This window comes from Cibotium barometz, chromosome 20, assembly GCF_041138505.1.
Source record: "Cibotium barometz isolate CiBa-2024 chromosome 20, ASM4113850v1, whole genome shotgun sequence".
Classification (NCBI taxonomy): Eukaryota; Viridiplantae; Streptophyta; class Polypodiopsida; order Cyatheales; family Cibotiaceae; genus Cibotium; species Cibotium barometz.
In genome coordinates this window covers 58,976,532-58,993,331 of record NC_141065.1, presented here as the reverse complement: position 1 = coordinate 58,993,331, position 16,800 = coordinate 58,976,532, and the positions used below count along the sequence as shown (strand labels likewise).

General features: G+C 39.4%; 1 protein-coding gene across 1 annotated transcript; it reads right to left on the bottom strand.

Moving 5' to 3' along the window:
* Nucleotides 1–2,024: 2,024 nt before the first annotated feature.
* Nucleotides 2,025–5,384, bottom strand: LOC147628085 (polypyrimidine tract-binding protein homolog 3-like). Its single transcript, XM_086815046.1, has 14 exons — nucleotides 5,231–5,384; nucleotides 5,075–5,146; nucleotides 4,918–4,994; nucleotides 4,554–4,644; nucleotides 4,264–4,396; nucleotides 3,911–3,975; nucleotides 3,773–3,822; nucleotides 3,595–3,636; nucleotides 3,472–3,511; nucleotides 3,329–3,383; nucleotides 3,213–3,226; nucleotides 2,985–3,098; nucleotides 2,741–2,884; nucleotides 2,025–2,671 (listed from the first exon to the last, which is right to left on the bottom strand). Exons 1-14 carry the CDS (start codon nucleotides 5,285–5,287, stop codon nucleotides 2,282–2,284), a joined length of 1,344 nt encoding a protein of 447 aa, XP_086671172.1. The 5' UTR covers nucleotides 5,288–5,384; the 3' UTR covers nucleotides 2,025–2,281.
* Between the last annotated feature and the right edge of the window lie 11,416 nt (nucleotides 5,385–16,800).

The following is a 16,800-nucleotide window of genomic DNA, read 5'->3' as shown; positions in this document are numbered from 1 at the left end:
TAGATTTCACACTAAGTGGACCAAGCTTCAAACTGGTCCAATCTCTATTGCTAGTCTTAAGCAAGTATATACTTAGATTTTTCCTATTTGATATTAAGCACAAGGTACGGCTGCTTTATATGTTCCAACGCTATCTTACAAAAGATAAGTGCTTTGAACAGGTAGGATGACAAAGCGTCTTACAATAGGTTGAGCGGGTGAAACCATGCTAACCTACAGAGTGATTAATACTTCTTCTTTATTATCTGTTTATTTAGTGTCATGTATACAAGTTGAGAGTATTCTATACACAACTTGAAAGTCCCATTCTTCTTTTTTAAAAGATGTGCACAAGAAGGTCATCAACATGAGGTACAATCTTTACAATCTACTTATTAAGAGTCATCTATAGTATATACACACCTCCAAAGTCCTATCCTTCTCCTTTTGAAAAAGAAGAGGTGCCCAAAAAGGTGATAGACTGGGTCTTTTGAGTCCTTTCTAGCAAGAGATCATCTATTTGCTTCTTCAATTCAACACTCTTATACATTGAATGGTTGAGGAGCTTCACAAATGGTGCAGTTCCAAGAATCAACTCTATAGCATGGTCAAGAGGCCTTGGTATTCTTGGAAAATTCTCCCAAAACACATTCACATCTAATAATCTCTCCGTGTAAGAAGGATTCTTTTGTAACCTACATATAAAATCAAGAAGAACCGTCGTGGCTACAACACATTTATCCTTCGCAAGATTCCTAATAAACCGTTCTTTCAATTAGTGCAAATAACAACCAATCCAACTGTTATGGAAACAAAAGTCTCTTGAAAATCAAACCTTTTGATCAATGAAAAGCCTTTGACAACTATCGTCATAGCTTGTACTTTTTTAAATCTGTATATAACTTTGTAAACCCACTTCTTGTCAATAACCTTGTGTTTTGAAGAGTGATCCACAAAGACCCAAACGTGCTTTTTCAATATAAAATCATAGCTTGCTTGAATGTATACTTACCATCCAATTTTCGCCCCTCTATGCTTCAACAAGGATTGTGAACTATTTTTCACAAGATTTTATTCTCTAACCTTCCAAATCTGTGAATATCTATCTTGACGCAAAACCTGAACGACCAAATATTCTACCTATAGATGACTTAACCTTTTTAGGTCTTCTTTTTAAGACAATAAATGTTTTGGACGTAACACATTTGAAGACGCAATGAAGCTTATGATACTTTGGTGATTCGGTCTACATAATGAAGGGAAGATGAATCAATGAATGAAGCTTGTGCTATTGTTACAAGGCCTAGTGCCTCCAAAAAAGACAATGGAACCTACCATGAATTGCAAAGTAAACATGAGATTCAAAAAGGTAGTTCACCTCAATCTTAAATCTCCAGGGGCCAAGAGAAAATGAGATTCGCTTGAAAATCCTTGAAGGGACACGGGGTGGGAATTTGTTATACTAGAAACAGATACACTTCCAAAACAAGACACACCTAGATTGTTGCAGAGGATGTTATAAACATCACACACACACACACACACACACATATATATATGTATGTACACACACACACACACACACACACACACACACATATATATATATATATATACATATATATATGCACAGCCTGGTGTCACTCAAGGCCTTTACAAACATGTACGGTGATGACATCACATTGTTATGTCTACCAATCGCCTCAGATACACTGGAAAGTAGCCTGCTGTATTACAACATTATTATCACAGCACTCCAAAAAGACCTAAATTGAGTCCAAAAATGCAGGTACTGAAAAGTTGGCGTAGCCTGTTCATCCCTTCTTTCCAACATTAAAACACTGCTTCTAACTACAATTCCACAGTTGTAACAAGACAACGAAAATAAGCGAGCTGGTCACCATAGGTTTGAGACCTGAATATGTATGGTCAAGAATCTTTAAAGCCTTTTTTGCTACTCTTTTGGCCTAAGCTAGCAGACATTCACAAAAATTAAAAAAACAAAAAAACATGTAGGTTTCCTCTCCATTGCTTGGAACAGCCTAGAGCCAGGAACAGCAAAGCAAAAAATAGCAAAGCTGAGACATGTAAGTTCTGGAGCCGATTATCAAGACACTTGGCCTTTGACCTCAACTTGCAATACCGCCCCCAAAAATTATCTCAAGGAAAAACCATGACAGCACGCATCAGCTTTACAATTTAATGGCATGGCATTCAAGTCAGGCAGTCAAGAAATAGGAACCACTGTTGTTTGAAAGTCTACTGCCCCAAAAAAAAATCATATAGTCAAGCTCATGCCGAGCTAAACGGATGTTGATTTTGAGAAGGCCAGACGAATTGTTTGACCCTGGAAGAGGCTCGCATGCTTGCACACAAGAGCTTCAGTTGCTTCCTCTTCATTCTCAAACTGGACCAGCGCTTGCTTCTTTCCGTTGGCCTCAAAAACCTTTGCATCAACTATCTGACCATGTGGTGCGAGATGAGCACTAATATCTGACTCGCTAACATCATTTGGGAGGCTTGAAATATGAATCATCTTGGTTGGGGCACAACAGTAGCGAAAATTTTTGGCAATATTGCGGTTGAAACGGTTTAAGTTTGAAGAGGAATAATCATGTGTCTCTGAAGAAGGATTTATTTGAGAGTGCTTTGAGTAATTTACTTCCACTTTGTTCCCAAATAGCATTGCACCCTGTAAATAATGACTTTTGAGGAGCCTAATCTACCATGAAAATCAATCAAAACCGTATTGATCACTGACCTTAAGATAATGTACAGCAAGTTCAGCCTGCAGCCCGTCGCCCATTTGCACAAGAGCATGGTCCGGCTTGTTATGTAGAAACTTAATCCGCACAATATTTCCATAGTTGGAGAAAAGGTTGAACAGTTTGTCCACATCAACTTGCTGCAGAAATAATAAATTGCTAGGAGATAAGCTGATTTGTTAAAATAATTAAGTTCTCTGTCTGCTGGAATTTAAACAATCACAAAGTCATGTGCTGCACCTCGGCATTTAGATTTGAAACGATAAGCGTTGATCTATCATTGGTACCAGTTATACCAGGAGGGAGCACACCCCCAAACATAGCTGCAGCAGGAGAGCTACCACCAAGAGACATCTAAACAAGCAGGATATCAAGAATTTATGACCAGAGAGCCACTTGCCACTACTGACAGCATACCTCAAGCATTACCTGAGAAGAACTTGCCTAAAGAACAAAGGGACCACCGACCTGTTGATAGGCCACTGAAAACAGTTGGAAAAATGGACATCAAATTAGATATTACAATCATGAACAATTCCATGTAAACACGCATCTATCTTAACCACCTTCCAGAGATTGCATACCTGGTGAGACTCCGGGCTGCATGCCATACAAGTTCCCATTTTCTCCAAAATATTGCTGCATAATTAGATAAGCACATTAATGCTCACGCTAGACTAGAATGGAATGCCATCATAAGGCATCTAGAGGAGGAAAAGACACCAACCATTCCTGGTTCATGGGGTAACGATGAGTTCGTGTAGTCCCTGAACATCAATAAGTGGCTGTCATTACAACGCTACAAGCTAAACAATAAATACAAAAAGGCATTGCGATCTAGCTATTTTACCTTGTGCGCTCATTGTTCAATTGAACCTGTAGTTCTGACAAGCTGAAAGTGAATAAAAATGTTTGCATTAGCGCACACAACAAAGGTATACCAAGAAAAGAAAGTGTGATAAGCTTTCATGATGCTGAAACAGATGTTAGTATCCTGTGATGCTACGCTGTCCTAGCAATACTCATACTTTGAGAACTGGATATCCAAAGTACAGCATCCATCATAAATATTCCGGCCCTGCATGAAATCAAAGATTGATTGAATAAACCGTTGAAGCTAAGCGTATGACAAGTCTTCCAGAACATTGTCAACAAAGCATAACTACCTGCACAGCGTTTCTAGCTTGCATAGCACCTTGTTGTGAGGAGAATTGCACCAGAGATTGAACCCCTGTCAATGAGGTCTACGTGTTAGAGTACAAGCTTATGAATATGGATGGTGTCATCATCATCTCAAGATGGCAGACAAAGTTGGAGACTCCTACACCATCTAGATGATGGAAAAATCCTCACAAACGAAATGAGGGGTAATGAAGCTCCCAACGGAAGGAATTTAAAAATCTAGAAAGCAAGCGAAACAGTGTACCCTTTCTTGGGAGAAGAGTTTGCGAGCACTGACTTTGTGAAGCATCAACAAAATCTAGAAAGAGAGCGAAGAAGAACAAAAAGAGAAGCTAACCGGCTGTCTTTTGGAATGTAACGATCTTCTCGACAAATCCATAAGGGGAAAACACTTGATGTAGCACGTCCACTGTGATAGGATACAGGGGGTTGTGAATGGTGACTAGGAGAATACGGTTGGGCTGCAAGTCCTGATGATCATATCATGCCATCGCCAGTGGGAGGGCATGGGGTGAAGAAAAGCAGAGTAAGAGAGAGCATCATGGCAGAGAAAGAAAGAAGAGGGAGAGGGATAGAGAGAGAATAAGAGAGAGATAGAGAGAGAGAGAGGAGGATTGAGAAAGACACCTGCTCATGTTGTTGCCGCCGAGGTTGTCCAGATGGCTCTGGAATAGTGAGCTCCACATGAGAAGAGAACTGGATGTACACATTTCTCCCCCTGTGACATTAAACCTTGTTCCTCAGCCTAAGCACCACTACAAAAAAGCCCTACAGCTTGGAAAACCCTAAATTTGATGTGCCCTCGACCATGAAGGCGGAGTACAGAAAACTGTTCCTTGACTATGAAGGCCCTTTTTACAAAAATTATCGGCCATGGAGCAGCAAGAATGGTCAATGTACAGAACCCAAGCTTACCAAAACCCTAAATATAGTGCACGCATCTTTTAAACCCTGAAAAAACCCTAGATTGGGCTCAGAAGAAGCAGATCACCTCACGCTGGCCTGCGTGCCATCGTAATACTCCACAACGCTAGTGGCAGACGCAAGATCTTGCATCTGAAGCAAAGCCTGCACACAAGCAACAAAAACCCTTAACCCTTGTCCCAGCCCTACATGTATATGGGTCATACCAAGCTAGCTTGTATTACCTGATTCTTTGCCCGAAGCATGACCAGCTTCATCACTTTGCCGAACGGCCGCACAAGCTGGGTAAGGTCATCCTGCACACAAAAGCTCCATGCTGCATCACTTGACCTTCCACTCTCACACGCGCGAACGCGCACACACACACACACCTCACATACCTCAGAAATCTCGGAACCCACATTCCGGAAGTGCAGAACTTTCGAAGGTTCCGCCATCAGCAGCCAGCCGAGAGAGAGCGAGAGACAGAAGGATTCTCAAGGGTCTTTACCTGTGTGTCTACAGAGTCAATCTTCCTTTACAACAGCTAAAATAAGTTTTTTTTCTATTTAAAAATCGTAGCTCTCGATTTTAGAAGTTCACGAATACAATTTCTATTTTTTTAGGGTTAATTACATGTTTTACATTTTCTAATGTTCCAGAAACCCATTTTCAAAGTTTTTTTTGCTGGTTTTTGCTTGGAAACGCAATTCCATTCTAACAAGTCTAGGTGACAAGGTTCCATTTGAAGGATGAGTTCTAAGACATTTTTATTGTTTAGGGGCCTGGAAAGTTTTCAAGTTTTTTTTTTCGGCATGTCACATTTTTTAAATTTTCCAAGTCTTTTGGGAGATATTTATTGTGGACTTTTTGTCTGCCTTTATTAAGCCTCAACTAGCAAGTAATAAAAGCTTCCTTTAAGATTTTCTTCCAAATGGTATTGCTAAATGGAAATAGGATAGCATTCAGACAACTCAAGCATGAGCGACTCTAGCGCAAAGAGAGCTTCATCACCCGCACAAGGGAGATCTTGAGGGGTCAAATTCTATTCTAAAAGGCCAAATTCAAGAAAGTTCAGCCAACGACGACCATTGGGAATACTTGGGTGATTGCAGAGAGATGAAAGCCGGCAAATTGTGACTTTGCCACTTAAGCTTTTGTTCCTTCACTCCGTAATTTCTAGAGAATACAAGCTTTTGTTCCTTCACTCCGTAATTTCTAGAGAATACAGTTATATACACACCAGTCATATAGAGATCAATAGATTCTCCCCCAATTTATTTTCGCAATGTTCAATTCTCCAATTAAATATAAATAAATAGTTGTGTCTCCGATTGTCAAACATTCTATCTCACTATTGAGTGTTCTACTATGCTCTCGACTAACTTGGCCAATTAAATGGGAGAAGTAAACTAGCTCTAGCAAGAAAAACACTAATTCATGACTTGGCACACCTCCAATATATCTTCTAGGAATGAGTAATTGTTAGGCTCTTGCATGCAATTGTTATGAGGAATCAATTCATGGAATTATATATTTCTATGTTTTTTATTATTTATGAATTCTCCTAGACGAGTTTAGATTGGGACGTCTTTCTAAATTTGGGCGATCATAGCTTACTTTACATGTACGACGGGTAATTTCGTACATGTGTGAGAATACGTATTAGTTGCATCGTTTTTTTTTATGAGTTTTGTATGGTTATTTGTATTTACTTTATTAATTGATTGGCATAGTTGATGTAAGTGCAAATCCTTGGGTTGGATAATGGAAGTAAGCTGGTGGTGGTTATGAAGATTTTGAGACACTGAATTTTGGGTGTCGACGACGGAATACTATTTGATTTTGTGACAACACATGCATTATTCCATTTTGGATGGTGTTCGTATTTATTGTCAATGGATATATTTATTACAAGAGATGTACACATTTATATGGTTTAAGTTTGGCTTGCACGTGCAATAAAGCAAACCATTTCTGTTGAAGTTGACATATTTATAAAACTGGACACTATGTTGAGCCCCACAAGTTATTTCAAGCAATATGATTTAAATACACCAAGAGGAAGCATGGACTCACTCTTATGTGAAGGTAAATGAGATCCAATCTTGTGTTATGTGCAATTTTTATTATATGCTTTGTGATTATTGCTTTGTAATTATTTTATGGGTCGTTTTCCTCCAATAGTAGTATCAAAGCCAAGATTAATTGCAAAGCTTGAAGCCCGTGTGAAGAACCAAAAGATAAAGAAGCTTTGAAATTCAAGGGAAGGTAACTTTCCAATTTTAATTTACAAGGGAATGCAAGGGAAGGTAATTTTCCAATTACAATTACAAGGGAATTCAAAGGTTCAAAAGGAAGCTTGTTTTTACCCACTGGATAACAAATTTCCACAAATCTTTTACCCATAAGGCAACCAAAGGTGGAAAACCATCTTTCAAAACCACCCAAAGTGGTTTTCTTGATTTCTTTCTCTCTTGCAATTCGGCCGTAGATGTTTTTCTCATATCAAGATTTTTGGTTAAACTTCATCTCCCTCTCTCTTCCAACGGCGAACATTTTTATCCTAAGTTACTTCACTAATTTCATCATGTGCCGCTAGCGACAGTTTCTTCTTCTTTTGCCTTATAAGCTTCAAACACTTAAAGCTTTAAAGTTTCTAAAAACTTAAAGCATTAAAGTTTTAAAAAGCTTTCAAAGCTTAGCTAATAAGATTTGTTTAACCTACCAAGCCTCGTATTTTTTTAAATTTCTGGCCCACAACCCACCACAGATTCTGCGAGATATTTTCTCCCTCATCACTAATTTCGAGAAAATTCCATAGTACATTTTGGTCTCCAAAATCCTTATTTTTATCCAAAATAGCCATTTTTAAATGTGAAAGTGCCCAAAAAATTTCCCTTAAAAATCTACAATTTTTCTTGAGCTTTTGCAAGCAATTGGACAGGTTTCTAGCCACTTAACCAAGCCATTTCAAACCTCTTCATTTCAAATCAATGGATTTGAGTGCCAATTTCAACCTATCACAACGACGACACCACCAATGAAGATGCTAATGTTCGAGATGACAGATTTTCTAATTCTCCACTTCCAACTGACTTTTGAAGATCGTATTCAACTTCTTGAGCAACTACTCCAAGATGAGCAACAAAAACACCTCATCCTCGAGCAATGTCTTGTTGGTAATGAAGTCTCCACTCCTCCTTTTGAGAAAGACACATGCATTGCCAAGATCATCAAGGCTACTATTGATGCTCGAAAAACTAAAAAGGACAGTAAGACTAGCCATCGCGATGCTCGTCTTGTGCTTTCAATCGACAACCTTTTCCTCATCATTATGGTGCTCCTATTGGATCACTTTCTTTTTATGGTTTTTAATGCAAATAGAAAGCCTTTGGTAGCACACCTAGTTATGCACACACAAATTTCAATCAAAATATAAAGGCTATTAATGATCAAGGCAATGTAACTCAACTCAAGCCTATTAGTCACGACACTAATTTTGCTAAGAAACCTCGCTCTACATGCTATAAGTGTAACCAACCACGTCACTTGCTTCTCGATATTGGAAGACTCCTAAATAGCCAGCTGCTTAGCTTCACAACATCGAAGAGGTTCTTCCTTGTTGTTAATCTCAAATGCTAAATGCCAACGCAATCCAACAAAAATGCATTGTACCCACACACTCCCATAGATCTAGCTTTAGGTTTAGACTTACCAATTAATATGTCGTGGGGCTTAAGGTTGTACCCGTATTCAGCTTCCTAAGGGAGGGCTTCCAACCACCACTATGTGTAGTAGCTACCTCGAATGGTAGCTTCCATTGCTTGTCACCAAACAATGTTGATAGATACACCAAGGATAACTCCCTCTCATAGCAATAAGCTATGGAGGTGAAGAAGAAAACCCTCAAGCTCACAGTCACTCTCTCACTCACACACAAGAGATATTAGAGGAAAGAAGAAGAAGCAAGAGCTCTCTATTCTCACACAAGGGAAGTGTCCATTCTCATTAGATGAGTTATCCTTTATACAAACTTATTAAGTGGCCGGGCACCTAGGCACGAGTGGCCATTGAGTAAATCTATCATCTAGTGTGTGCTAGACTACTAGTATGCATGCGAACTCGATGCCGACATTACACTTAGCTTGGCCATCCCTTGTTTACATCATGTGTAGCTCATTAGAGCGGAAAAAATCATAAGTTATGCATTAAGTGCAAAAAATTGCTCGGGCAGACAAAATTACAAAGTGATCCAAATTAATAAAACCTCATTTGTAATGACTCCGAATGCTTCAAAGAAACTCCAATGGGACCGATTGAAGTCGTCCGCCTAGTTAACCACCATAAATGGGGTTAACATCTCCCCCTGTCTGATGTAGGTCCTCATACCTATGAAATTAAGTGAGGGGTTGGTTATGTGTCAATGTAGAAGAATCTTTTTGACTTGAAAGTTTGTCCACGTGTTAATGAAGCGCGTCACGAACCTTTGATACAACTAGATTGGTTGCTTGTAAATGTCAGCTTTCAAAGGAATGATAAATATGTGGAGTGGCTTTTGCTGACGAGGTTTCAGATGTCAAATGCAATGTAGGTGCACAAGTAGAAACAAACAAAGAATGCCTAATGAAAAATGCAAGCACCTATATGTGTCACAAAAAGAAAACGAAAAGTTGTGCAAGTAAAGTAATACCGACGGGTTCGTCAAGTGATAGGTCGCACCTTGGGCCAGTGTTACCACTGCCAAGGTCTCCCTATCTGAAGATGTACTTGAAGGGCTGTTGCGCTGGCAAGGTTTCGAAGGAATCTCCTCTCTCCCCTTTTTTAAAAATAAAATAAATAATAATAATAATAATAAAATGGTAGTAAAAGTGAATGCATATATACAACGTGCTGGACTATGCCTTTAATTGAAAAAAATCTCAAGCGACCACTAACAAGCAGGACTATGCCTTTAATTGAAAAAAATCTCAAGCGACCACTAACAAGCAGGACTATGCTAATGGTTGGGAAGATCATTAGTGATAATAGATTTTTATGTTTTTGTTTTTTTTTTAATAAATAAGAAAAGGACTATCCCCTCTGCCCAACAAGATAGAAGGTGACTTTGACTTATATTTACAATTTTTCCATGAGTACTTTGCATTCAATTTTAGAGAAAATGATTGGCAGATACTGGCCAATGTAGTTATCGCAGCTCCAAGGAATATTATGTTCTTTTTGGTAGGGGGCCATAATTTTGTATCCACCATAGTCTCAAAATCACACACCATATGTCCAGGAAAAAATCTGAGACAATGGAAGTAGAAAGCTACTTGATCTGAGTTAGGCCCTTTATTTAGATCATAAAGTAACTCTTAAGCTCCCCATCTTGTACCCTTGTGAGTCACATCTATGAGAGTGATTAATAACTATATGAACCTGATGGTAGCCACAAAAATTGGATCTAGAATCTGCCTCCATGCATAATAGTAGACCTTCAAATGTTGGCGCATGATTGTTGTGAAGGTAAAGAGCTTGAACTTTGGATAATTAAAGATACAAAGAGGATTCATGACCCCCTTATCTGTGAATTCCTTCCTACATTAAAGTCTACATATTTTCTTGTGTCACATTCTGAAAATTTAATTGCAAGGTGACTATTGACACATTGAAGCAGCTTAGTAGCATTTTCAGTGCTGTGTAAATGTTCCTAGGTGCCACTGGTGTTGATTGTAGAAAGTAATTGTCTAACAAGCCAATATCCTAAATACTGCAAGGGCTTTCTTCTCTGATTCTTTCCAAACTGTATTCCTAGTTTCGTACCTTCTTAAAGCCACTTCCTTCCTAGTTTTCCAGTTTTCGCTTTCCTAATGAAAGATATCATGAGTGCCTAGCATCTGTTGCTCCATGTTGGTGAAGAGAATATGTCTTTCAGCTCCCACATTTTTGGTTTGAGTCTCGCAATTCTCAATTAGGGTCACAATAACTACTACAGATTCCACATCAATAGCATGTGCTTCTTAAAGCTGCTTCTAGACTAGCCTTCAATCTCTAGAACAACTGCTCCAATTCATAAATTTTCCATTGAGCATTATGTGCCCATGTTTTCCTTTCATCTGCTAAGTATTGAGCCGGTGGCACCTCTACATCTTCTTGAGGTATATTTGCTTCTTTTTTATCTGTAGGCTTGTCTTGACTTCTTGGTTGACTTTTAGATGTGCTTTGGCCAAGAGTGGTAGAGAAGATAGACATGTTATAAGGATAGGTTAATTTATTTAGTTGCTTCTCTTATCCTCATCCACATCTGGGTTTTCAGGCTTATCTTGGAAGTAATCATGAATACCTTCTTCTAACTCTGTTTCTTCATCGTCCTTCAATATGGGGTAGTTGAGGTGAATAAAATTAAATTCTCTTGAACCCAGTGCTTCTAGATTTTCTAAATGGGTGCACAATAGAAGGTATAACTTCAATATCCCCAAAGGTTGGTAAGATTTTCTATTTCTAATCTTTAGATAATTGTAACAATCCCTTGCCTCATAGAGCCCATATGTTGTCATCCAAGTTATGCTATTAGCTATATAATCCTTGGGACAAGGAGAATCAAGTGAGAGATTTTCTGGCAAACCTAAGGGGATTATCTCTTCATCTTCTGTGAATTCTTGAGAATGCATCGACTCTCACCCATGCTATGAAATGAATTACTATAGGATGAATTGGAACCACAAAGATGTCTTTAGCATTTTCTAGCTCTAGGTCATTATGATAAATGACCATTACTAATGTAGGTGCATTGTGTCTAGACATCCTTTGGACCATCCACTCTATATTCTTGTGTATAAGAGCAAACTCAAAATCAATTTCGTTTTTAGTGAGGGATAGAAGAAGAGCTGATGTGAAAAAGGATTGGATTTGTGTAGGGTTTCTAGGTGCGACTACTAGTGTAGCCAACTGGCCTGCATGGTTTGCAATAGTATCTAGCAACGTACCTTGGTTCTGTTCTCTTGGAGAGGACTCTCCTTTATTGAGTTCTGCTAGTCGTATCTGAGAGGACTCCAGCTCTTTGCTCTTTTCTTCTACTTCCGCTTTGAACGTGAGGCATTCCTTTTGTGCTCTTTCTAGTTGGGAAGAAAGTGCCATCTCAATACTTCTCAGTACTTCCTTCTTTTCTTCTTCTTCATTTTTTTACAGTTGTGTGATGAAGTTTTATTTGGCTTCATGAAGTTGTTTTTCCATTCATCATAGCGAGAAGCTAGTCTCTGTACATTGATTTCTCTTTGAGTTGTACACACACACAGGAGCAAACCCTAATGTATATTGCAAACCCTAACCATAGAGGGAAGCCATCTCCCTTCTCCCACAATGCATAAAGCCATGATACATAATACACACAACACACTATAAGTTGTATCCACACACATCTAACCCTAGCTAATGTCCACACACTATGACCAGCTAGACGCGGTCATTTATGTCTCACACATGTTCCTACCTAACATGCCAGCACATAGCATAGCTGGCTCACACTGACATCGAGCTTGAATCTCAACAGCCCCTCTCAAGCTCATGATGTACTGCCATAGATGAAGATGTAGATGAGCTTGGGATATCAAGGCTCTCAACACTCCCCCTCAAGCTTATCCCATGTACTCCTCAACCATAGAGGGAAGCCATCTCTTGGGTGTACATAACCTTCTGGCTGTACTGCTCTTACAGTTCCCATCTTTGCCACTGGACTAAAAGTTTCATCATAGTCCAAACCTTGGGTTTGTGCATAACCCTTAGCTACCAATCTTGCTTTATGTCTCTCAATAGAACCATCAGACTTGCACTTCACTTTGTAAACCCATTTACATCCAATAACATTTTTGTCCTTTGGTAATGCAACCAAATCCCATGTGTCATTATGAACCAATGCATCCATCTCAACATCCATTGCTTTCTCCCATACATTCTTTCCAATAGCTTCTGTATAGCATGTAGGTTCCACATGCTTCACCAAAGATGTCATATATGCATAATGCATAGCAAAATCTCGATATGTCATATATGCATAATGCATAGCAACTGGATATCTGACTCTTTGGGATCTCCGCAATGCATGCGGATCACTCTGAACACCTGTCACTCTAGCATGTGGTGGCACATATCTATCCTGTCTTGCACCAAGTGTGCGTAAAATAGGTATGCCAAGCTCCTCATCCAAACTCTCTGAACTAGATGACTCATAACCTGTGATTCCAATTCCTTCAACCTTCTTCTTTCCTTTATCCATAGCACTACTCCCAGGGCTCACACTCTCATGCCTCAAACGTCCTGCTGACCATGGACATACAGTACTACTCTCAGCCTCAGCCTGCTAGCCCAAACATAGTAGTAGAACTAGAACTTGCTTGTGGCAAGTTCACAGGCACATCAGCTTCAAGTGACTCAATGACACCCTCATCCTTTGCTTTGTACCAACTAGCAAGCTCATCAAACACCACATCCCATGAGATGACCACTTGTCTAGTTTGTGGATTGTAACATTTGTATGCCTTTCGATCATGTGCATATCCAACAAATACACACTTTTCTGCCTTAGGATCCAACTTCCTTCTTCTTTCATCAGGCACATGTACATAAGCTATGCATCCAAAAACTTTGAGGTGTCCAATGTCTGGCCTAAAACCTGTAAGTCGCATCTGCTGGTGTGCTTCCATGAATGGCTGTTGTAGGTGTTTTGTTCAGTATATACACTGCTGTAGCACATGCTTCTGCCCAATAATAATCTGGCATGCTCTTTTCATTAAGCATTGCCCTAGCCACTTCACATATGACTCTAATCTTTCTCTCAGCCACACCATTTTGCTGAGGTGTATACCTACAAGTCAATTGTCTTCTTATACCATGCTTTCTCAAGAAGTGCTCAAAAGCCTTTGAGGTGTATTCACCACCTCCATCTGTCCTCAAACATTTAATCCAACAGCCATATTGCTTTTCTGCAAAAGCTTTGAAATCCATGAACTTTTTCAACACTTCACTTTTCTCTCTGAGAAAGTATATCCATGTCATTCTGCTAAAGTCATCAATGAATGTCACATAGTATAAACTGCCTTTGATAGATGGGTTTTGTGCAGGACCCCATACATCACTATGTACTATCTCAAGTGGCCTGCTACTCATATTTCCTTCTCTAGGAAACCTCAACCTTGCCTGCTTTCCAAACTGACAGGCTTCACAAACATGCATATGCCCATCATACTTGAATCTAGGCAGCCCACTGACAATGCCTCTTGTCTGCATGTTCTTTAATCTTTGTATATTGACATGGCCAATCCTCTTATGCCACATATCAATGTCCTGTACCACATTTCTGCTTTTAGAGAACATGGTTGATTTTAACTCAGGAATTCCAGTATCCAGCTTAAACAACCTGCCTTCTTTCTTGCCTTTAGCAATGACTCTACATCCATGTTTGAAATCCTCAACGAAGCAACCATGCTCGTTGAAACGAACCTGTAATTCTTGTTCCACCATTTGACCAACTGAGGCCAAGCTTTTTGTGATAGAAGGCACATACAATACATCTGACATAGACTTTGTTTGACCATTGTGCATAACCAATGGTACACTTCCAACATGTGTAATGACATGCTGGGTATCATCACCTGTCTCCACATAGCCTTTCACATCCATAGGCTTCATATGCTCAAACCATTCACCATGACAAGTCATATGGTTTGATGCTCCAGAGTCCATATACCAAGTGTCATCATCTTCAGCATTTGTCATCATAGATCCCACAACATGTTTCAATGCAAACAAGTGATTTGCAGTGCCATCATTACTGCTTGATGCGTAATTTCTACCACCATGTTGTGCATAATTTCCACCATAATGACCACCACGTTGTGCTCTACCCCCTCTCAAATCATTCTGTTTGCGAAAACAATCTCTTGCCATATGACCAAATTTCCCACAGTAATGGCATTCCACATCTTGCATAGATGTTTGTTGGCCTTGCCAACGTCCTCTACCACGAGGATTACCTCTGTCTCTCTGAGGTGTATATCCATGACCACCTCTAGCACCATATGTGGGCTGAAAATTCTCTTGTGATGACCTGTCCTACCATCCACGACCATTACCACGGCCACGTGATGCGAATCTCCCCCTGCCTCTAAAGCCTCTTTGCGAATAGAAAGCCTGATTTTTACCATTATCATCATGGCTAGTAGATGCATCCAGAAATAAATCACTGAGTTTGATTTCCTCAACAAGTAAGAGCGAAACCAACTCATCAAAGTCTGGTAAACCTATACTCCGAACCGAGATAGATGTATCAAAAGATTTATATTCCTTGCCAAGACCACGCAAGGTAATATCCACCAAATCATCATCAGGCATGGGGGCATTTATTATTGCCAATGTGTCTGCAAACTTCTTTATTTCTTGCACATAATCATGGATGCTCCTTTTATTCCGCTTCACATTATGTATCTGTTGTCGCAATTGAGACTTGCGAGCACTCGTGTCTGTATATCAAACATCTTTACCAAAGTATCCCATCCATCTTTGGGATTCTCAGCATCCTGTATGTGTATGAGCATAGCATCAGAAATACATATAGACAGATAATGCAACACTTTGAATGCTCTTTCTGACCATTGCTCTCATGAGCAATAACCTGCTGCTGCTGTGTAGGTTGTCGGGGTAGCTCAGGCTCTGGCTCAGCACCTGTAATGAGGTTCCAAAAACCTTTTCCCTTCAAGAAACTTTTGATCCTGTACTTCCATCCCTGGAAGTTCTTTCTATCCAGCTTTTCACCAACAATCTATACTGGATTATCCGACATATTTGCTCAATACATACACCTTCTGTACACTTCAAATCTGTAAATAAGCCTTCCTCAGCTCAACCATACTCCAATGGATGTTCCAGATACTCCAAAGTAGCCAACAATCTTCAAATTTGATGTAGAAAATCAACCTGTATGCATCCAAAATGAACTGGCTCACGCAGTCCGAGATACCCTGTTTTGATGCGCCTTCCAAGGCTCCAAATCACAATGTGGTGGTTCAATCAAGTATGGGTAACTTGCATTGACACCTAAACAACCTCAATGTTGAATATCAACACCATCTGACATGTGTACAGATCAATTTTTGAAAACCCCTTTCTCTGTTTTGGGAAAAACCAGAAAAACCAAAAAAACCAGTAGTAATTTTGCTCTAATTTCTTCAATCCTTGTCCAAATTGAGCAACCAGGCATTCAATAGCTTAGCATTGATGTCCACTAACTCCATGTAAAAGGAATTTGTCCAATTGTTTAAGACCAAAGATTAATTGCTCAATTAAAAACACTCTGTTTCTCTGCAACCAGTGGACAGGCTTTTTAATTAGCTCATTCCCAGCTCAATTAAGCATAATTGATCAAACCAATCATGTAGCCCTCTTCTCAAGTATATGTAGCAACCAATTGCTAAAGCAATTGTGGAAGTAATCAAGCAACCAAGTGGAAATCGATCTCCTCGCTTCAAAATGATCAAAATTCTATTCTGTTTCCCAGTGCAATCTGCGCCGCCTGCTCTACAGGGATTTGGGGATGATTATAATACTAATTGATATACTAATTGATGATAAGTTTGAGTCCCCAACACACCTAGGTATGTGTGCAACCAGTCAATGCTTGGATTTTTGCCAAAAACATGCTCCAAATGCATCAAATTTTGAGTTGCTTTTCTTTGTTTTGTGAGAGCTCAAAAACCAGAATTTTTCACTCATTCAAATGCATGTAAATTGCTCCAAAATCAGTATAGGGCTTGCATAGGAGTTGCCAATACATCCCTCCTTGTCAGATACATGTGTCTTTTGCCAGATTTACATGTATTTCCACCATACATCAGTGCTTCCAAGCTTTAATGGAAAGCTTCCAAAAAACCAGAAATTTTCTTTGATTTGAGTTGCTCTAACTTGCTTTGTTTTTGCCTGAATCACCTGCAATCCGCTC